This window comes from Stylophora pistillata, chromosome 10 (assembly GCF_964205215.1).
Source record: "Stylophora pistillata chromosome 10, jaStyPist1.2, whole genome shotgun sequence".
Classification (NCBI taxonomy): Eukaryota; Metazoa; Cnidaria; class Anthozoa; order Scleractinia; family Pocilloporidae; genus Stylophora; species Stylophora pistillata.
Window position 1 is genome coordinate 10,149,548 of NC_142528.1, and position 17,500 is coordinate 10,167,047.

Here is a 17,500-nt window from a genome sequence, read left to right on the forward strand (position 1 = left end):
AGGGGGGGGGAGGGGAAGTCGGAGGATTCTGGTTGTGGTTGCGTTCCGCAAAAAATTATTTTCTTTTGACCTCGACTGATGCCTCCTCCGTTCATCCTGAAAACCATGTGGCATGATCCCCTCCAAACCTCTTTCCCCTCCCCCCCCCCCCGGGATAACTAGTGATAAGGTCATTGATTTCTTAATGTAGAGATAACAACGCCTCTATCGATCATAGAGATGAATCTTGCATTTTTACATTGCTGCGACACTCGATCGAAATATTTTCACTTTTTTTTCTATTCATTTAACGCTGTACGTAGATTTTCCAAAAATCTCCTGCCGAAGGGTTGGCGTCGTTTTTCAGATCATTACAAAACCAGTGGTTAACGTCAAAAAACCACTTATAGAGTAGAGTAAACATCTATATTTATACAGGATAGCCCCTTCAGTGTAATAAATACTGGTATCAGCGGGGGTCCTGTTACCCACCCGTCCAACCCCAGGGGAGGACATCCATCACACAGTAATCTCGTGCGTGGGAAATTAACGTCTCCTGCCCCTAACCCTGCTGTAAACGGGACCTCCATTTATTCGTCCCTATCCGAGAAGACTAGAATATCTAATCATTTCTTGATGTTATAGAGAGGTAGCATATTCTTCTCAATTATTTTAAGATCCTGAGTGTTGGTCCGGCCGGGGCCGGACTTTGACGAAGCAAATACAGTGTATGATGAATATATGAAGTTCATATATATTGAACTGCGGTTAAAGATAGGTATGTTGCACGATCCTCGCAGTAGAGAGCGCTATTTTATTTCATAAATAGCGCTCTCTACTGCGAGAATCGTGCATCATACGCAAATACAGTGTGTTTATACAATCTTTTTTCTCTCTCCTTTGCAGAGTTTCCCCATTTTCCCACAAAATATTTTACGTTTTCATATCCACCGTCCTTACACTCGATAGCCAATTTAGAGTTGTCACCTGCCGTTCTTTGAAAAGACCCGTATGAGACGGGAAGCACGTCTGTCTGGCCGCTGAAGTACTGAACCACAGCTTCACCGGAGGTGTGGTAGCCATAGTCACATGGAAGGTACGTCCCTTTTGTTTGCTGCAGTGGAATCTCAGTTGAGTGAAAGACAGGTGTGTTCTGAATTCTTTCATGGCACTCGTTGTGATAACCATTTTGTTGTTGGCAAAGTTGCTGATTCCGCGGTATGATGACTCAGCGGTCCAGATGTGTGGTGGAGCCGTCCATTACTAAGCTTGCAACAAGAAGCCAACCTCCTAAAATAAAATGGTCCTCTGTGTAAATATACGTTCTATTTCTCTATGCTTTTGCTTTTATTAATGAAACGCACCTTACTCTTCTTTCAGAAACTGTTATGACCAATGTTTGCCTTGTTTAGTTATTTCCCTTCAGGTGTACATGTTTTAATTGATGCTAAATGAAATTTGAGTTTTGTTACTACAATTTCAACAAAGTACTGAATAATCAGTGTGTAGAACTACGTTTTCCTCATGAATAGCCTACCTCCGTCAGTTGTCATGTCACAGTACACCTTTAAAGGGTTTCCATCGTTTTCAGGGTCGATCCAGTACTCTCCATTTCCCATAGAGTCCCCTGCATCCAGGATCACCTTACATGCGCGAGCGGGATGCTGGGAACTTGAACTTCTGTTAATACCTACCAAAAAAATTTGAAATGGAACCTTCATTTGAAAATCTCAATGATAAACCCTTTCTTAACATTGTATTGCGCTAATTCCACAATAATTTTCAAATGCGCCAGGTAAGTTAAACTAAAATGGTTATTTAGCTGAATAGGTAAAGGTGAATCAAATACGCCAGACATTTTAAGTCTTTTTCATCCACCGAAATGTTCATTCATATATTTACAGGCAATAGTTTAAAGCTTTAAAAGAAATCGCTCACTTAATGGAACTATTTCCTACAAAATGACACCTTACGGTCGGGCGGGTTGGCGGTCGCGCTCATTTCCTCGCTTTTACTTTTATCCTTGGAATCATGCCGGAATAATATGGAGACCAGTATATAAAGACTATACAGAAAATCGATCCAATCACTAAAAAGGAAACAAACATGCATTTTTCCATCATAATATGCCGTGTAAAAGTTTTAACGGTACTTACGTGTTTGACATCATCTTCCTTTGTATCTGGGATGACACTGCGGTGACCTGCCGTTGTTCGTTCTTCTCGCTAATGAGAAACATCGACACAATTACCCTGGATAAATTGATTCAAATTTTAGCCTCACTTAGATTCGAAATGAATATACGAATATTAGAACTAAACCTTTGACTTACCTGAACTGAGCCATAGTAAGTAGATCCATTCTTTCGTTTAATATCACCTGGCTTCATTTGTCGGGTTTTGCTGTTCAGCTCACAAACACGCTTACGGTATCCGCATCATTGCCATTGGGATGAACATTACACGACTTGCAACGTCTGTTTCCAATACATTTTAGGGTATATTCGAACTCGTCGAAAACATCAGTTTTGTTGATGACATGACCGAGTAAGGCAAAATCTGTTAGGAAACATTTGCAGAATGTAAAAATATAGAGAAGCTCATTGGAAGGGTATTACTTACCCACTTGAGTTTCTACAACGCTTGCGAAAAAGTCTCTGTTCGCCACCACGAGCACAAGGAATACATTGAGGGTCACAAAGATAAACTGAGTCCGACCATGAAGCGCGCACGTCGTTCGCAAATACTTGAAAAAACACGGCGAACAAATTTGGTCGTCGTTGCCTGTTGCCTGCGATATAAGAGGCTTATCTTATTTATTATTGATAACTGAATTGTTACCCCCCCACGCTGAGCTGAACTTCCTGAAACGAGTTGAAGAAGGGTTCTAACTAATCACCATTAAGATAAGTTATCATAATTGTCATGGGGAAGTAGACTGAATAAACCACATAATGATCTTAAACAGCTGGCAGTTAAAAGTTAGACGAACTCGCTCTGCCTTAACTTAAGGTTTTTCCATCTCACATAATCGATCTCGTGGTAATTTAATGTTGCAAACAACTCGGTGTAATTATAATATAGTCGCCAAAAAATTAATGTATTGTAGCTCTGATAATTTTCAACGAGCTAATCTGTTTGGCGTGGCGTTAAATGCGCATTTTTGGTGAGTAAACTCGTCTTTGCCAAAGTTGTCACATACGGGCTTAGTTTATCATCGACAACATCAGTTTGGTTCATGACGTGACCAAATTTGTACAAAATAATTCCATGTGTAAATTGTTAATGACGGAACAGTGACGGTTGCACAAAAGTCTTTCTTCGCCGCAACGAGCAAACCCACCAGGAATGTGTTTTATTAATACCAACTGGGTCCGCGACTACAAATCTTTCTCGATTTTTACTTCTCTCAACTTTCACGCGGAACATCACCTCGAACCTGCCAGGGCCTTCGACACAGCTGACTGTGAGAAGGAGCTCAGATAATCTTTTACTGATGGCAGATGAAAGTTATGCGTGCAAGAATTCAGTTCCTAAAACGCAGTTGGAAATGGATTATTATTAGCAACTATTATGCAAAACGTTTATTTGTATCACGTTCATGTAACGTAAGAGACGAAACTATGAGAGTTTCACCATTTGACACTGCCCTCATCAGCTCTCCTCGTAATTTTAATTAATGCAAAAATAAAAAAAAATAAAAAAATCACGTTATTGTGTAATAGACGCCAAAAGGTTATTGTTATGTTGCTGTGTAAATTTGCAACGACATTAACCTTAAATGAAAGGAAGCGTTTCGTCGTGGAACCTGCTGAAAACTTTAATGATCCTTAACTCAAATTGGAGAAGCAACATCGCTTTAGCGGCAAACGTGTACCTCCACATAATGCACAAAGGGGCGATTTAAGGACAACAAAAGCTGATACAAAGTGGACTCTAATCGATTAAGTTTCCTTATGTATCCTGAATAGAAGTTCCAATAAATTGCGCAATGAAGAGAAAGTCACAATTTCTGTTTAGTGTAGATCATATGCAGTTTATCAATTGATTGGATTTATTCCTTGATTTTCTTTCTTTGGTGTCATAATGACGCCAAAACCAAGATTAGATACAAACAAGAGAAAATATTGGACATAATTTTCTCTTGACACAATACATCATAGCGATTTTTAATGGACTGAAATTATGAGAAAACTTTTGGCACTAAATCAAGACATTTAAGACTATTTGACGCCATTCATTAACAATTGGTTCATGCTTTAGCGTGCACTATCGAGTTATGGAGCATGCGGGAAGTTTGGAGAGCACGAAAGAAGCGTAAGAGTTGCCCGAGGCGATAGCCGAGGGAAACTCTAGCTTCTTGAGTGCTCTCCAAACTTCCCACGTGCTCCATAACTCGATAGTGCACAGCTGAAAGCATGAACCAATTGTTTTAGAACATAGCCGGTGGAATTGTGCATCAAATCCGACGCGAAAAACGGACAATATCAGTTGAAGCGAATCGTGACGGCGCTGATGCCGAGTCTCCTTTTCCTTTGTTTTTCTCTTTTTCTGCCTCATTTAAGAACTCTAGCCCATGGGAAAAGGTCGAAACATTGTCTTCGTTTTCGGACTAGTAAGCCGAGTTTCTGTTTATATCCATTATTGTCGCGAAATATATTATTTTTCCCCGCGCTAACAATGGCCGCTCGCGCGAAAAAAAAACAGTTCTGGCGAAGTCGGATTTGCTGACGCTATCAGCGTGCACTTTCGGGATTTTGAGCACGCTCACGTATAATGAATTTAATTGCGCGACTCTGCTAGCTATGTTCTAAAAAGAGTTCGTGCTGTAAAACCAGTTTACTAGATGAATAATAGTTATTCGCAGATTTCCTTAGATAGGGCTAGTAACGTGGAGAGTTAAATTTGTTCAAATACGTCTTTTAGCCCCCCCCCCCCCCCCAACAAAAAAAGTGGTACTGATTACATCCCTCACGTCTAAAAGACAGCTGAAAAAAAATTCTCATACCTTCCAGAAAATTTTGCTCTGACTTGGTGACCAGTCTTAATTTATCGCCGGGGAGGGGAAGGGGGTGTAAAGGATTTTGGTTGTGTCACCTGATTCCTCCTAAGAGGCTTTACACCCCCCCCCCCCACCCTTAAGTGGCATATCTCCCCTCCTTCAGTGGCAGTTATACAGTCTCTCCTTTAAACTCTGTTTGTGACGACTAATCCCCTCCTTGTTCCTCCCTGAAAACCTTGTGATCCCCCCAGAAATATTCCTCACTTCCCTCCCCCACCCCACCCAGGCGACAAATAATGACTGGTCCCTTAATCGCCTCTTCCTTTTCTTCAATATGAGGGCGCTGATCGAGTAGGCGCATTCGTCTTTCGTTTAGTTTAACGCTTACACATCCTATCCCTGGTAAGACGCTTCTATCGCAGGCTTCTGAAGGACTCCTGAGTGACTTGGTGGAGCCATTTAGATCGAGAAATCAAAGCATTGAGACGGATGAAAGAAGTTGGAATCAACTCTCTCTCAGTAAAAGGCTTTATGTTGAATGGCATAGTAGGGAAGACAGAAAGCTATGAAGTGTGTCCTTCCCTCGTTACAATCGAAACCTATTGGTCATCACCACTGATTTTTATTGAAATCAGATACAGCAATAATGTTACAAATAATTTGATGAAGTATTTTGAGCTACAAATATTTTGAGCTACAAGTATTACGTGTTAAGAAACGTTTGGATTCTAATTTTTATGTTTATGACAACAATAATAACTTCATACGTCATAGAGTCCTCAACGTACATATATCCTCCAGAGATCACTAGTAGAAACATTGCCGGGTTAATCAGCGCGTTCGAGGCTGTTCTGTCCTGTTGAAACAAGCCAATAATATTTGGCTGACGATCAGACTACAACAAGATCACTTTTCAGGGAGTTAGTAACCGGGTCTTGAGAGACTGACGGAGGGAACTTTAAAAACTCAGTTAGGTCAAAATGAATTCTTACGACTAATAGAGCAGTTTTCAATTGTGTTGAAAACCAAAAGCAAATTAATCACACAGCCAATCAGAAAAAAGGTTACATCATCATTAACCAATGAAAACTCGACGCAAAACAGGCAACCTGCTTGAAGCGCGGGAAAACACGAGTGACCAAGTTGGAATTGGTTTTACTTTTGCATTTGATTGGTTGAGATGGTGGCGGGCGCAAGTTTTCTGGACCAACCACAAAGCGAAGTAAAGCAAAACCAATGCAATCTAGGATCACTTTCAATACTCAATAGAAAACTGCGCGCTCTGTATCGATGTTAGATCACACTAACTAGTGTGAGTCAAGACTTCTGAATACAGGGAATGCACCCAAAATATCTAACGTACATAAATTTTCCAGAAATCACCGACAGACACTGCATGTTTGTAATCGTCGCATTCAAATCGTTGATGTGATGGCTGAATATTCCAGTGATTAGTACCCCAGACGATCACAACATGATCGTACAATCTGTTCTCATTGCGATTAGAAGTGCTCCATTTACCAACATTATGATATTTATTGCCCTCGAACCCCCACTTTTTGCAGACATTGGCTAATTCTGAGTTGTCGTCTTCCATTCTGACAAAAGATTCACACGAATATGGCAGCACATCTGTCTGACCGCTGAAGTACTGGACCACAGCTTCTCCAAAGCTATTGGCAGCTGTGGTTACGTGGAACGTCCGGTTCAATCGTTTGCTGCAGTGGAATCTCAGCTGAGTGAAATTCAAGTGTGTTCTGAGTTCATTCATGGCCAATTTTGTCAGCAAAGTGTTTTTCTTCTGATATTTGCTGATGGCATGGTACGACCTCTCAAACAGCAGCGGAACGGAACTGCGTCTTGAACTGGCCATCACAAGGTTGGAAACAAGAAGCCAGCCCCCTGAAACGGCAAAAACATGCTTTCAATTTGGCTCATCGCCAAAATGTTTACACCTCCAGACTTGGACGATAGAAATATGTTTTTTCGGGTGTATACTCAGTTTATGGAAAAATAGCGTAAGTTTGTAGTATGTAAATGTTTGAAGATGGCATCGTAGGGGGGAAAGGCGCTGAATTTGCTGTCTGCAAAATGTGCCATTCGTTGGGCAGGTGCAGGATAGTCACAACCCCGGCGCTTTAGATATATTTTATGCTAATAGATAATAAGAAAAGAGTTTTAATAAAACATGTGATGAAAAGAAACCTTTATGATTAGTCGTAAACTAGAAAAATGAAATACGATTTTTTGCCAAAAGCCCAGAAATTTTATAGAGGCAAGCAGAAGCCGGTACATAAAATTTCTTTACTCTTGCGCTTGCTACCTATCGTCAGTCTGAAGACCCATGATTTGGTTTAAGATGCTTAAACGATAGCATTCCTTTAATGGTTGATGTCAGAGCACGCCAGACGAAGATTTCATTTTAGAACACTCATCCGATCAACACTGGCTGAAAAGTAACCAACAATACAACTATCGCTCACCTCCGTCAGTTGACATGTCGCAATAGACCTTTAAAGGGTTTCCATTGTTTTCAGGGTCAATCCAGTACTCTCCATCTCCCATTGAGTCACCTGTGTCCTGGATCATCTTACATGAGCGAGCAGGATGCTGGGAACTTGAACCTTTCTTAGCTACCAACAAAAATTGTAAAGTACAATGTAACCTTCATTTGAAAATCTTTGTGACGGATCCCTTTCTTAACATTTTTTGCGCCAATTCCCTAATAATGTTTAAATGCACCAGGTAAGTTAAAATAAAATGTTATACCAAGTTGAGTAGGTGAAGGTGAATCTAACATAAAACTGCTTGGAGAAACGCCTGACATTTCGAGCATTCTCCATCCATCGAAACGTTCATTCATATACTTACAGACAAAAGTTTACAGTTTCAAAAGAAAACGCGCACTTGCAAGGAACTTTTTCCTACAAAATGACACCATTACAGTCGGGCGATATGGCGGTTTCACTTATTTCCTCGCCTTTACTATTATCCTTGAAATCATGCCGGAATGATATGGAGGCCAGTATACAGATTATACGCAAAATCGATCCAATCACTAAAAAGGAAACAAACTTTCATTTTGCCATGCTGTGTAAAATTTTTACGGTACTTACGTGTTTGACACCAGCTTCCTTTGTATCTGGGATGACACTGACCTGCCATTTTTCGTTCTCGCTCATGAGAAACATCGACACAATTACCCTGGATGAATTGATGTTAATTTTAGCCTTACTTGGATTCGAAATGAATATACACATATTAAAACTGAACTTCTGACTTACCTGAACTGAGCTATAGTACGTAGATCCTATCTTTCGTTTAAAATCACTTGGCCTCATCTGTCGGGTTTTGCTATTCAGCTCACAAAGACGCTTACCCGCATCATTGCCATTGGGATGAACATTACACGACTTGCAACGCCTGTTTCCAATACACTTTAGGTTACATTCGAACTCGTCGAAAACATCAGTTTTGTTGATGACATGACCGAGTAAGGCAAAATCTGTTAGGAAACATTTGCAGTTGGAAATTGTTGATGCAGAAACAAAAAACAAAATTATAAATATAGTAAAGCTCACTGTAAGGGTATTACTTACCCACTTGAGTTTCTAAAACGCTTGCACAAAAGTTTTGGTTCGCCACCACAAACACCAGGAATACAGTGAGCGTCACAAAGACAAACTGAGTCAGCCACGAAGCGAGCATGTCGTTCGCAAATACTTGACAAAACACACGGCAAACAAGTTTGGTCGTCGTCGCCTGTTGCCTGCGATATAGGAAGCTTATCTTATTTATTATTGATAACTGATTTGTTTAACCCCCACGTTAAACTGAGCTCCTAATTGAAACCAGCTGAAGAAAAGGTTCTAATTCAATACCATTGAAATAAGCTATCATATTATTTATACGGATATATATTAGACTGAATAAACCACATAATGATCTTTAAACGGCTGGCAGTTAAAAGCTATATACGACATCACTAAGCCTTGTCGCTTTTTCATCGCATATATTCGATCTCGTTGTAATTTAATGTTCCAAACAACTCAACGTAATTATGAAACGGTCGCCACAAAGTTAATGTATTGTAGCTCTGAAAATTTTCAATTAGCTAATCTGTTTGGCGTTTGATGGGCATTTTTGGCGAATAAACTCGTCTTTGTCAAGGTCTTCAGTATGGTTTTGACAAAGTTGTCGCATTGGGGAGGCTTAGTTTATCATCAGCATTATCAGTTTGGTTCATGACGAGACCAATTAAGGCAACGTTCCATGTGTAAATTGTCGATGGTGGAACTGTGACCATAAAGCACTGAAGGTGATTCTGGGTTTTGGAACATAGTATTTAGAGACGTTCCTGGTTGTTCGAAAGTTTTTATTATATCGTAATTTCCTCACATGGACTGAACGCTTCTATAGACAACTTTACATTCTACAGAAACTGGTTAAAGGAGCTTGTTGCAATGTTCAATATTACACATTTAATATATACGATACATTCATGCAGATATCTATTTAGAGTAATTTGGAAGTTATAATTTACATTTCAGTCTGTACGATATAAACACCTGCTCTCCTTACTTAACAAGCCTTTCTCTTTTGGTTTAGACAAAACGTTTTTCTTCGATATTCAAAACTTCTCCTTTTAAACCAATGAAATGAATATTTTCAAATGCATACCCTGTTATTTCAAATCTTGAATTTGGTCATAGAAATTAGAATTCGAATTGTTTGACATCCTCAATTACCTTCAAATGTCAAGGTTTGCAAATAAACTGACAGTGGTTATTCCAAATAGTTCCATCATGTGAAATGATGAGGATGCGGAATGTTATAGAAATAAGAAAGTTCATTGCGAGAAAGCACATGAAATCCGAGCAACATTAATCAGCGAAAGGGTGCACTGCAAACCTTGCGAGAAAAATTTTCTTTTTTTATCATAATGGCATGTGGAATTAAGAATTCGAGACTCTTAGAAAATAAAAGATGTCTAGATGTTGTTTTGGAATAGTTTATAGTCATGTGTTTTACTCTCTGTTTCAGAAAGAGAGAACCCCTGCGAACTTGGAAGGAATTTAAATGGAAGCAATAATATCTGACCTTACTTGGAACACAGTCGAGCAAGAAAAGAATATGGAACATCAAACAAATGATGGTGCTCATTCACACGAAATGAAACGAGCGAAAAATTATGTTAATTATATCTTATTTTTGTTTCTTTCTTCGTTATTTTACACTCACACGCATTATGCACCGATCATTTCAAAGCTTCAACATCCCCCGGGCAAACCAATTTGTTTGTCGTCCATACGGGGGGGACGGAGAATTTGAAACGGAAGCGTTATATCTTTCAATAAGGCGGTGTTTAATGGTAAATAGTTCACTTTAGACAGAAAACGGCTCAAAATTAAAGAAAAGCTGGACAAGGTCTAGGTTTTAAAACTCAATCAAAATGTAGAAACTAACGGCTGCTGATTTTGCCTTCAACAAAACTTTGGGAGGGCATTTAAGCACAATTTTGTCCCAATGAGCGGGAGTTTGAACAAACAAATGTTCAAAAGTCAAATTCCGACGGGTTGTCCGGGAGGGGGGATGTTAAAGCTTCGAATCAATCGGCCCATGATAGTCACGATCGAACACAAAATGTCCGGAGCACGCCTATTCGAACGACGTGCCTATACGGTGAATCACAAATATGAAATGAATTTTGCTTCCCATTCGTGACAGAAAATAATCAGTATGGACCTCAGAAGGACACTCAGTACGTCGATATCGTATAGCTTTATCCTTTCTGTCCTTTCTTCATGTTTCTTCTAAATTTGGACACATTCGTCACGGAAGTTATTTCTCCCAGCAGAGTTAGAATTAATGTAAGAGACAGGGCTGAATAACATCTGCGCATGTGCGAGATGTCATTACAACAACATCAAAATTTCGGCGCGAACGTGATGCGTGGTTCTTTCGTGTTCAGTTGAATAACGACAAGAAAGGAACAGAAAATCTTCCATTATTTTTGCACCTAAACACAAATATCTCCTTTTTATGCTTTGTAAAATGAAAATTTGAACAATCCGAAGTTTTCCCCCAAAGAAATGCCGAGAAATACGTGAAAACTTGTCGTTAACGCGGTAAATATTCTGAGCTTTGGAGACGCCTTTGGATTCAACCGCCACGACGCGTTCTTCGTTTCGATTTACACTCGTCTGCTTCGTTTGAGAAAGAAATGATGTGTGGGAGACATTGATGGCAACATTAGAGTTTGGAAAAGTGTCGCCGGAGGTGAGTATTACGATCTTAGTTTGTTTTGTAATCAAAACGGCACCTTTCTTGCGCTTGTCGTAAGTTAATATTTATGTGAATACAAACGCTCTGTGTTGTCGTGAAACATGAATGCCCAGCACCTGCATGCACTCGTAAGCTCACTCGTAAAACTTAAAGCTAAAAAAAATTGCTTTCTCAAGGAACGTATTGTTGGCTACGTGTACCTATACCCCTGTACAGTACTTGTTTTTTACTAAGTTTGTTTATCTTACTCGATCGATAAATTCCATTATTTGAATGAGACACATGTCACTGCTCCTAAATTATGAGGTATGTTGTTAATTGTCTTAAACAATTAAAAGCAATTCAAACGCTGCATCGCTTGGGGCCATTGCCACAAATGCTCCACTTGTCTCATGGTAATGGCTGTCAAACACTGTTATTCCATTCTGTGTTCGGATGAATGCCACTGTTTTGCCATTGATAATAAAGATACATGCCGTTTTGGAATTGTTCAGCTGGGCTTGGTTTAAGTAGTACGGCAGGCTTGCTGCTGGAGTCTGCTCTCTGATGATACTGGCTGGCAACTCTGTAGAGACTTCAATGCTTTCAAGAGCTTTTGTTTGCTCCATTTTAGTTGCTGCTTCCCGTACACCATACAGCTGCCCACCACTGTTTCCAGCAGCCTTGTCATAAAATTGGTTGCCAAGCATGATAGCTGCAAGAACTCTGTAAATCCAGGTGTTGCTTAGGGGCCTGCTGCTGTCCAGAGGTTCGGGCGAGCTAAAGTATAATTTACTGTATGTGAGGGCAATAAATGTGCATGCATTACTGCCTAGTCGGCCAATTAAAGTTGATTGTGAATATTCAGGTGGGAAATGCCAGCTTGTAATTCTGTTGGACTTGGTAGGATTTATAGATAGTTGCTGGACAATGAAGCTAGTTTGGATCACTGAGGACTGAGACTGGGTGTGTGCATATGAGGCTTGAGCATTAGGGTGTTGTGGTTGATCAATCTCTCCAATGGCTGAGAGGCTGCTGTTGACTTTCTGTTCCCAGAGTCCAGAGGTGTAGTACTGCTCTGCATTTGCATTTCCTGTTTCACCGTTCACCACAGTTGCTGTGTCATCTTCAGTTTCGGGGTCACTTGATTCACCATCTGATTCTGTACCTCCATTTTTCAACAGTCCTTCATTACACTGAGAGACTTTATTCTTTATCAATTGTTCCAAAGGTTCTTTGCATATACTGCAGCAGCCATCACTTGATAAACAGGACACATGGAATGTGTGGTAACAGGCAAGGCGAACAAAGTTACCACCATAATGATCGTTGTTGGAGTCAGGTAAGTCACAGCAAACTTGTGGATTTGGCTCTTTTCCCAGGGTTTTACTTAGGTTGTAAGACAGCGGAAAACACTTGGTTTCAGCTTTGATACCATATGATGGAAAATTGAACTTTGGCCAACTTTTAGCTTTACTATTACTGTAACAATCACTTGGAATCTGGAATACACAAGAATAAATTCCTCTTTTAGGTCAGTATTTGTGAAACCATGTTTTGATTATTACAAGGGTTCACTTGTTATTGGATCTCTTTTTATCAAATTCTAGACTTGCTTTGAACAATTTGATATGAAGTTACAAAGTGCATTTTTACCATTTTGTCACATTTTTGTGAGACTTTTTTAAACTTTCATTCCCAAAAGACCCTTTGCATTTAAAATTAGTGATACTCACCACATGGGCTTTCTTGGTTTTTTTCGCTATTTCTGAAAACAATTGTAGGATAAATTCTGCTGATTTGCCGGCAATCTGCCAGAAGTTAAACTTTGATTTTCCCCTCATGTAATCTGGCACAAATGCTCCACAAAAGGTGGTCAGAAATCCAGTTGATGCTATGGTCTACCCTCTCAATGTTAGATTACAGTATCCTCCACAGCATTCAAGGTAACGTGGAATTGGCCTTGTTCTGGTATTAGTGAGGTGTACTTTCCAGTGAAGTTGTTAGCTATTAGTTTTTTAGGATAATACCAACCAGGCCAGTCTGCAGGGAAGGGAAGAAGATTTCTCTCTCAAGATAATTGTTCACATTGGGATACACGTGTTCTATAGACTCTTTGTAATTCTTGAGACTTCAAGTCTTGCTCACACTCCTCTAAAAGCTGACAGGATTGTAAGCTTTCAATATCTTCATCACAGGGCTGATGGTAAGCCCAAGGAAACATGTAAAATAGTCATTTAAATATTAATATTGCATCTTTTAATTCACAGATTTGCATGTATTCCTTACATATTTTGTGCTCTAGATTTTCCAGTCAATGCTATTTTAATGGCAGGCATAGAATAATGAAGAAATGTATTACCTAAAATTTTGCACCAAATTATGGAAATTCCCTGGATTTAGATTTTTCATTTGTGCTGGAAGTTAATTGATGAAGTGATTTTTCATGTCTTTGAGACCTCTGTTGATGTGTAATAAAACAGCAGAACTGTCTGCTCCTCCAAGGCACATCTTGTGTTCTCCCCTGATGTTTACTTTGACTTGTCGATGTGGGCTGACATTGGTTCTCTTTACTGCTGGGATGTGTGGATGTATGTCTAGCATAGCAGAGGCCATGTGTGCAATCTTGGTATTTTGTAGGTCAGTTGGAACATGTTTGCTGTGGATATTGTGATAATCATCCAGGAGGTTTATCATGAAGCACTCAAGCTGAAAAATGAAAATGTGTTTAATTATATTTTGTTGCATGGTCCTTATTCTTGAACCCTAAGTATGTGTAAATCTGTGTATCAATGTTGTGTCTTGTGTTTTTACATACAGCATTAACTTGTTGTAGTTGTTTAGTTAACATGTTCACTGTGGGTCTTGGCCATATCTGTCTTCATGTTCTGGATGGTTCTGGGATTAACTGAGAAGCTGAGCACTGGTCCAGGAGACAATCCCTGTAATGATAATCCACCAAGTGACAAGTACGAACCACTGTCCTTTTGCAGCTGGCATGTTTTCTGTGACCTGTAATTTTTATAATAATTAATTTGTACCTCTACACAGTATATCATGTGGCTTTAGAAATTCTTACTTAATGTATTGTATTAACAACTCTGCACTTGTCCGGGAACGAGCCCAATAAAACCACAAACCTGAAGTATGATAAAATGTGTAACAGTGAAACTGTTCTTTGCCTTTGTAGGAACACCCTATCAGGCAATACTCTGTTGTCATCTCTTGTTATTGACCTCAGTAGAAGATCGAAAAGCCCAGAAGCATTCTTCTCACTAAAGTCCCTCATCACAGCTGGGTCATAGAGTGGTACTTCTGGTCTGCTGTCGTAGTATTTGAACATAGCAGTCTGGCACTGAGTGACCAACTGGTCAAAGGTAAGGTCTACAAAATATAATGTATAATATAATGTTTATTAAAAGCTTTTCCACTACTGTATGTGAGTTAACACTTATTTGAATGGAAGAATCATTTCTAATGATTCATAACTATTTTTTAAATATTAATGAAGTGGAGGATGATGTGGAGGGAGTGTTTAATCAGAGAATCACTTTATTTTAGATTTACGTGACTATCATACCTGAATGTGTCCTCTTGTTGCAGTGCCTCCTCAGAGTTAATTACTTTTAATTAGTAAATGCATTACACAAAAAAATTACATATGTTATGCTACAGAAATAGTAAGTTTGTGGTAAGTTGTTTACCTGAAGATGTCATTTCCTTATTTTGCAGTGCTTTGTCAAGTTGACTGGCCATGCTTTGTGAAGCACTCTCCTAAGAAAATTCATACCAAAACATCACCATGTCATTTATTATGACAATTTTTATAATTAGAAATTGATTCTTCTAATAAATTATTATTTTATGTTCATGTACCTGTCTGCCATCAGATGATTGAGTACTGGTTGGAGAAGATGTAGATGCCTGAGTGTTTCTCTGAAAAGTAAGGAGCAGATACATGATAAAATATTTTGGTATAGTTCTGGAACGATTTTTTGTGATAACAAAGTAGCAAGTATGCAGTCTGGTTTTTTTGTGGGCCAAATTGGCAAATAAACAAACAAACAAACAAAATATGGCTCCAGCCTATTTTGTGTGTGTGTGTGAATTGTGTGGGACTGGTATTTCACTCTCAGGGGCATCAATTATTGAGTGCTTTTGCAATTATATCTATAATTATCTCAATGTTGCTTAAACAACATTAGGCAAAAATAAGCGCTGCACTTACTTGTACTGGTGGAACATAATTTGGTTCATTGCAGAAAACACTATCAGCAATTGCAGAACACTTGTTGCACCATCGGGTTCCGGGCCGTTAAGTGGGGACATTAGCTCCAACCCGATCAAATAGACGGTAGAACCGCCTCGGGGCTTTTCTCTTCGACAGCTCTTTGGAGTGCTCCAAGAGTGGACACGAGCAATATTCATTGGCTTCTCGAGTTGCTCTAATCCAATGCCGAAAGCAAGCCCAGCAATTTAAATTTCCGTCCACAAACCGAGCAATGGCCTTGTCAAACCGCCTCAATCGACCTTGGCATGTTTCTCCAGCTCGTGTTCGCTTGATAAACCAGCAAGTCCGCTCATTGGGCTTTGCATGGGAACTAAAGAACAATAGGATGGACGTCGATAACATCCAAAACACCGCGTAAGATGTCATCTTCTTAGTCTTCGATAAATTTATCGTGGTAACGCGCTGTTTTCATTAAGTGTACAACCTTTAAACCTCAGTGTAAAAAAGTGTATGTGCTGGTCAACGAACGAGGGAACTAGCGTAAAGATTTCTTTCTACCGTTTTCAGTTTTGCGCTACCTTTTCACCAAAAACCGGGCGCTATACGAAACTTTTTAAAAACGCCGCCATTTTTTCGAAGTTTGTTATGGTGCCCAGGCCATTGGCACCAGCGCGAGCCAAGAGGTCTCGCACATGCGCAGACGTTATTCAGCCCTGTTAATGTAAGATAGATTTAGAGACAGTCTCCAGTCTCCCTCTCACTTTCACTTTCATACGATGCTCTGCTGGTTAGCATTGGCATTTGTCTTTATCAAGCTGTTTCTTGGAGAATTCTTCGGACCATCCTCGATATTCTGCCATCTCTTCTTAATTGGAGACCCCTGGGAGCCACGGAACTGACTACGGCGCAGTGACGGGGAACGTCTTACTCCCAGGGATACTGATGAGCAAGATGCCGCCAAAGTACTTTTAAATCCAGGTAAGGGGAGAGTCTGTGGAGAAACCATTCGGTATTGGGCGTCGAGGCTTATGGACTGGTTTCTGTGCTGCATCCATAAGCCAATAAGTTGTCATATTTCCCTTTCCCTAATAAAATACATAAAGTGCTTTAGATCGACTGACTGTAGTTGTGATTCCGCAAACTTTGATGCAGAAAACACAGACAAACTTCAAGTTCAATAGTAAGACGTGATCCTGTGGCTGGATGAATTTGGTTTTAAAAGACATAGTTGGGAAATCTTTTTACTTGAAAAACGACCAGAAATCAGGCTCACCATTTCGCAAACCCTGCTTCCAAAAATTCTGTTTGGACAATAATGGATATCAAGGTCTTAAAGGTGACAGAATAAGCTCTCGTGTCAACGAAACTACGATTCTCTAAAATATGATTGGTCGTATGGTTGGCTGTTCTGCCAAAGGATACCGATTGTTTAAAATAGGGAAACAACCCAGTGGGTTATCGGCCGGACCAACATTCAGTGTCTTAAAATAATTGAGGAGAATGTGCTACCTTTCTAAACATCAAGAAATGGTTAGATATTGTAGTCTTCTCGGATAGGGACGAATAAATGGAGGTCCCGTCTCCTGCAGGGTTAGGGGTAGGAGACGTTAAGTTCCCACACACGAGATTACTGTGTGATGGATGTCCTCCCCTGCGGTGGGATGGGTGGGATATTGGGCGCACTTAATTTGGAGCCTCGCTCTGTTTTGCGACCCTCGCCACACTCTGGTTAAAGTGATTAAATAAATGTTCTTTAAACTTTTTTTTACAGTTCTCACCTTCAGGAATACCTCGCCTCGAGTTTCGACTTTAAAGCCTCCCAAAGCGTCCAGTATTCTCTTTGTCACCTCACTGATGTGAATTCTTAAAGCTATATATAGCAAAAAAAATCTCTCTTGAGAAGTGAAACAAACATTTTAATCACTAAAAATACGACCAAATGATAAAAAATAGGCAGTCTATGACCGTATGTATCTACGACTTAATTCATAATTGATTGACTTGTGTTGGCTAATTTTGTTTAAA

At 39.7% G+C, this 17,500-nt stretch overlaps 1 protein-coding gene, 1 long non-coding RNA gene and 2 pseudogenes across 5 annotated transcripts in view; 1 reads left to right on the forward strand and 3 right to left on the reverse strand.

Annotated features, from left to right (window-relative positions):
- Positions 1-3,218, reverse strand: part of LOC148721768 (uncharacterized) — a 4,434-nt pseudogene extending 1,216 nt beyond the window's left edge. The window contains exons 1-6 of the transcript XR_015992795.1: positions 3,165-3,218; positions 2,601-2,769; positions 2,312-2,537; positions 2,132-2,231; positions 1,517-1,659; positions 1-1,269 (exon numbers count right to left, since the gene is read on the reverse strand). The exon at positions 1-1,269 is cut by the window's left edge and continues 1,216 nt beyond it. The product of XR_015992795.1 is annotated as an uncharacterized LOC148721768 (transcript). The remainder of the gene's footprint in view (positions 1,270-1,516; positions 1,660-2,131; positions 2,232-2,311; positions 2,538-2,600; positions 2,770-3,164) is intronic.
- Positions 3,219-5,582: 2,364 nt separating this feature from the next.
- LOC148721769 (fibrinogen-like protein A) lies at positions 5,583-8,737 on the reverse strand. The gene is made up of 5 exons (XM_088735136.1): positions 8,580-8,737; positions 8,265-8,485; positions 8,097-8,184; positions 7,464-7,613; positions 5,583-6,882 (listed from the first exon to the last, which is right to left on the reverse strand). Exons 1-5 carry the CDS (start codon positions 8,686-8,688, stop codon positions 6,335-6,337), a joined length of 1,116 nt encoding a protein of 371 aa, XP_088591262.1. The 5' UTR covers positions 8,689-8,737; the 3' UTR covers positions 5,583-6,334.
- A 2,518-nt stretch (positions 8,738-11,255) lies between these two features.
- LOC111343186 (uncharacterized) lies at positions 11,256-13,113 on the reverse strand (annotated as a pseudogene). The gene is made up of 2 exons (XR_015992207.1): positions 12,981-13,113; positions 11,256-12,746 (listed from the first exon to the last, which is right to left on the reverse strand). The product of XR_015992207.1 is annotated as an uncharacterized LOC111343186 (transcript).
- Positions 13,061-15,318, forward strand: LOC148721770 (uncharacterized). 2 transcript variants are annotated; one of them, XR_015992211.1, is made up of 4 exons: positions 13,061-13,190; positions 13,750-14,213; positions 14,435-14,621; positions 14,977-15,318. It is a non-coding gene; the product is annotated as an uncharacterized LOC148721770 (long non-coding RNA). The 2 variants fall into 2 exon arrangements; XR_015992210.1 differs by having other exon boundaries at positions 13,750-13,884.
- The last annotated feature ends 2,182 nt before the right edge of the window (positions 15,319-17,500 follow it).

Coding starts and splice junctions, on each gene's coding strand:
- LOC148721769 (XM_088735136.1), bottom strand. CDS start 8,688: ATGCTCGCTTCGTGGCTGACTCAGTTTGTCTTTGTGACGCTCACTGTA. Junction 8,185..8,264: donor CGTACTATAGCTCAGTTCAG/GTAAGTCAGAAG, acceptor CAATTCATCCAG/GGTAATTGTGTCGATGTTTC. Junction 6,883..7,463: donor CGACATGTCAACTGACGGAG/GTGAGCGATAGT, acceptor TTGCCGTTTCAG/GGGGCTGGCTTCTTGTTTCC.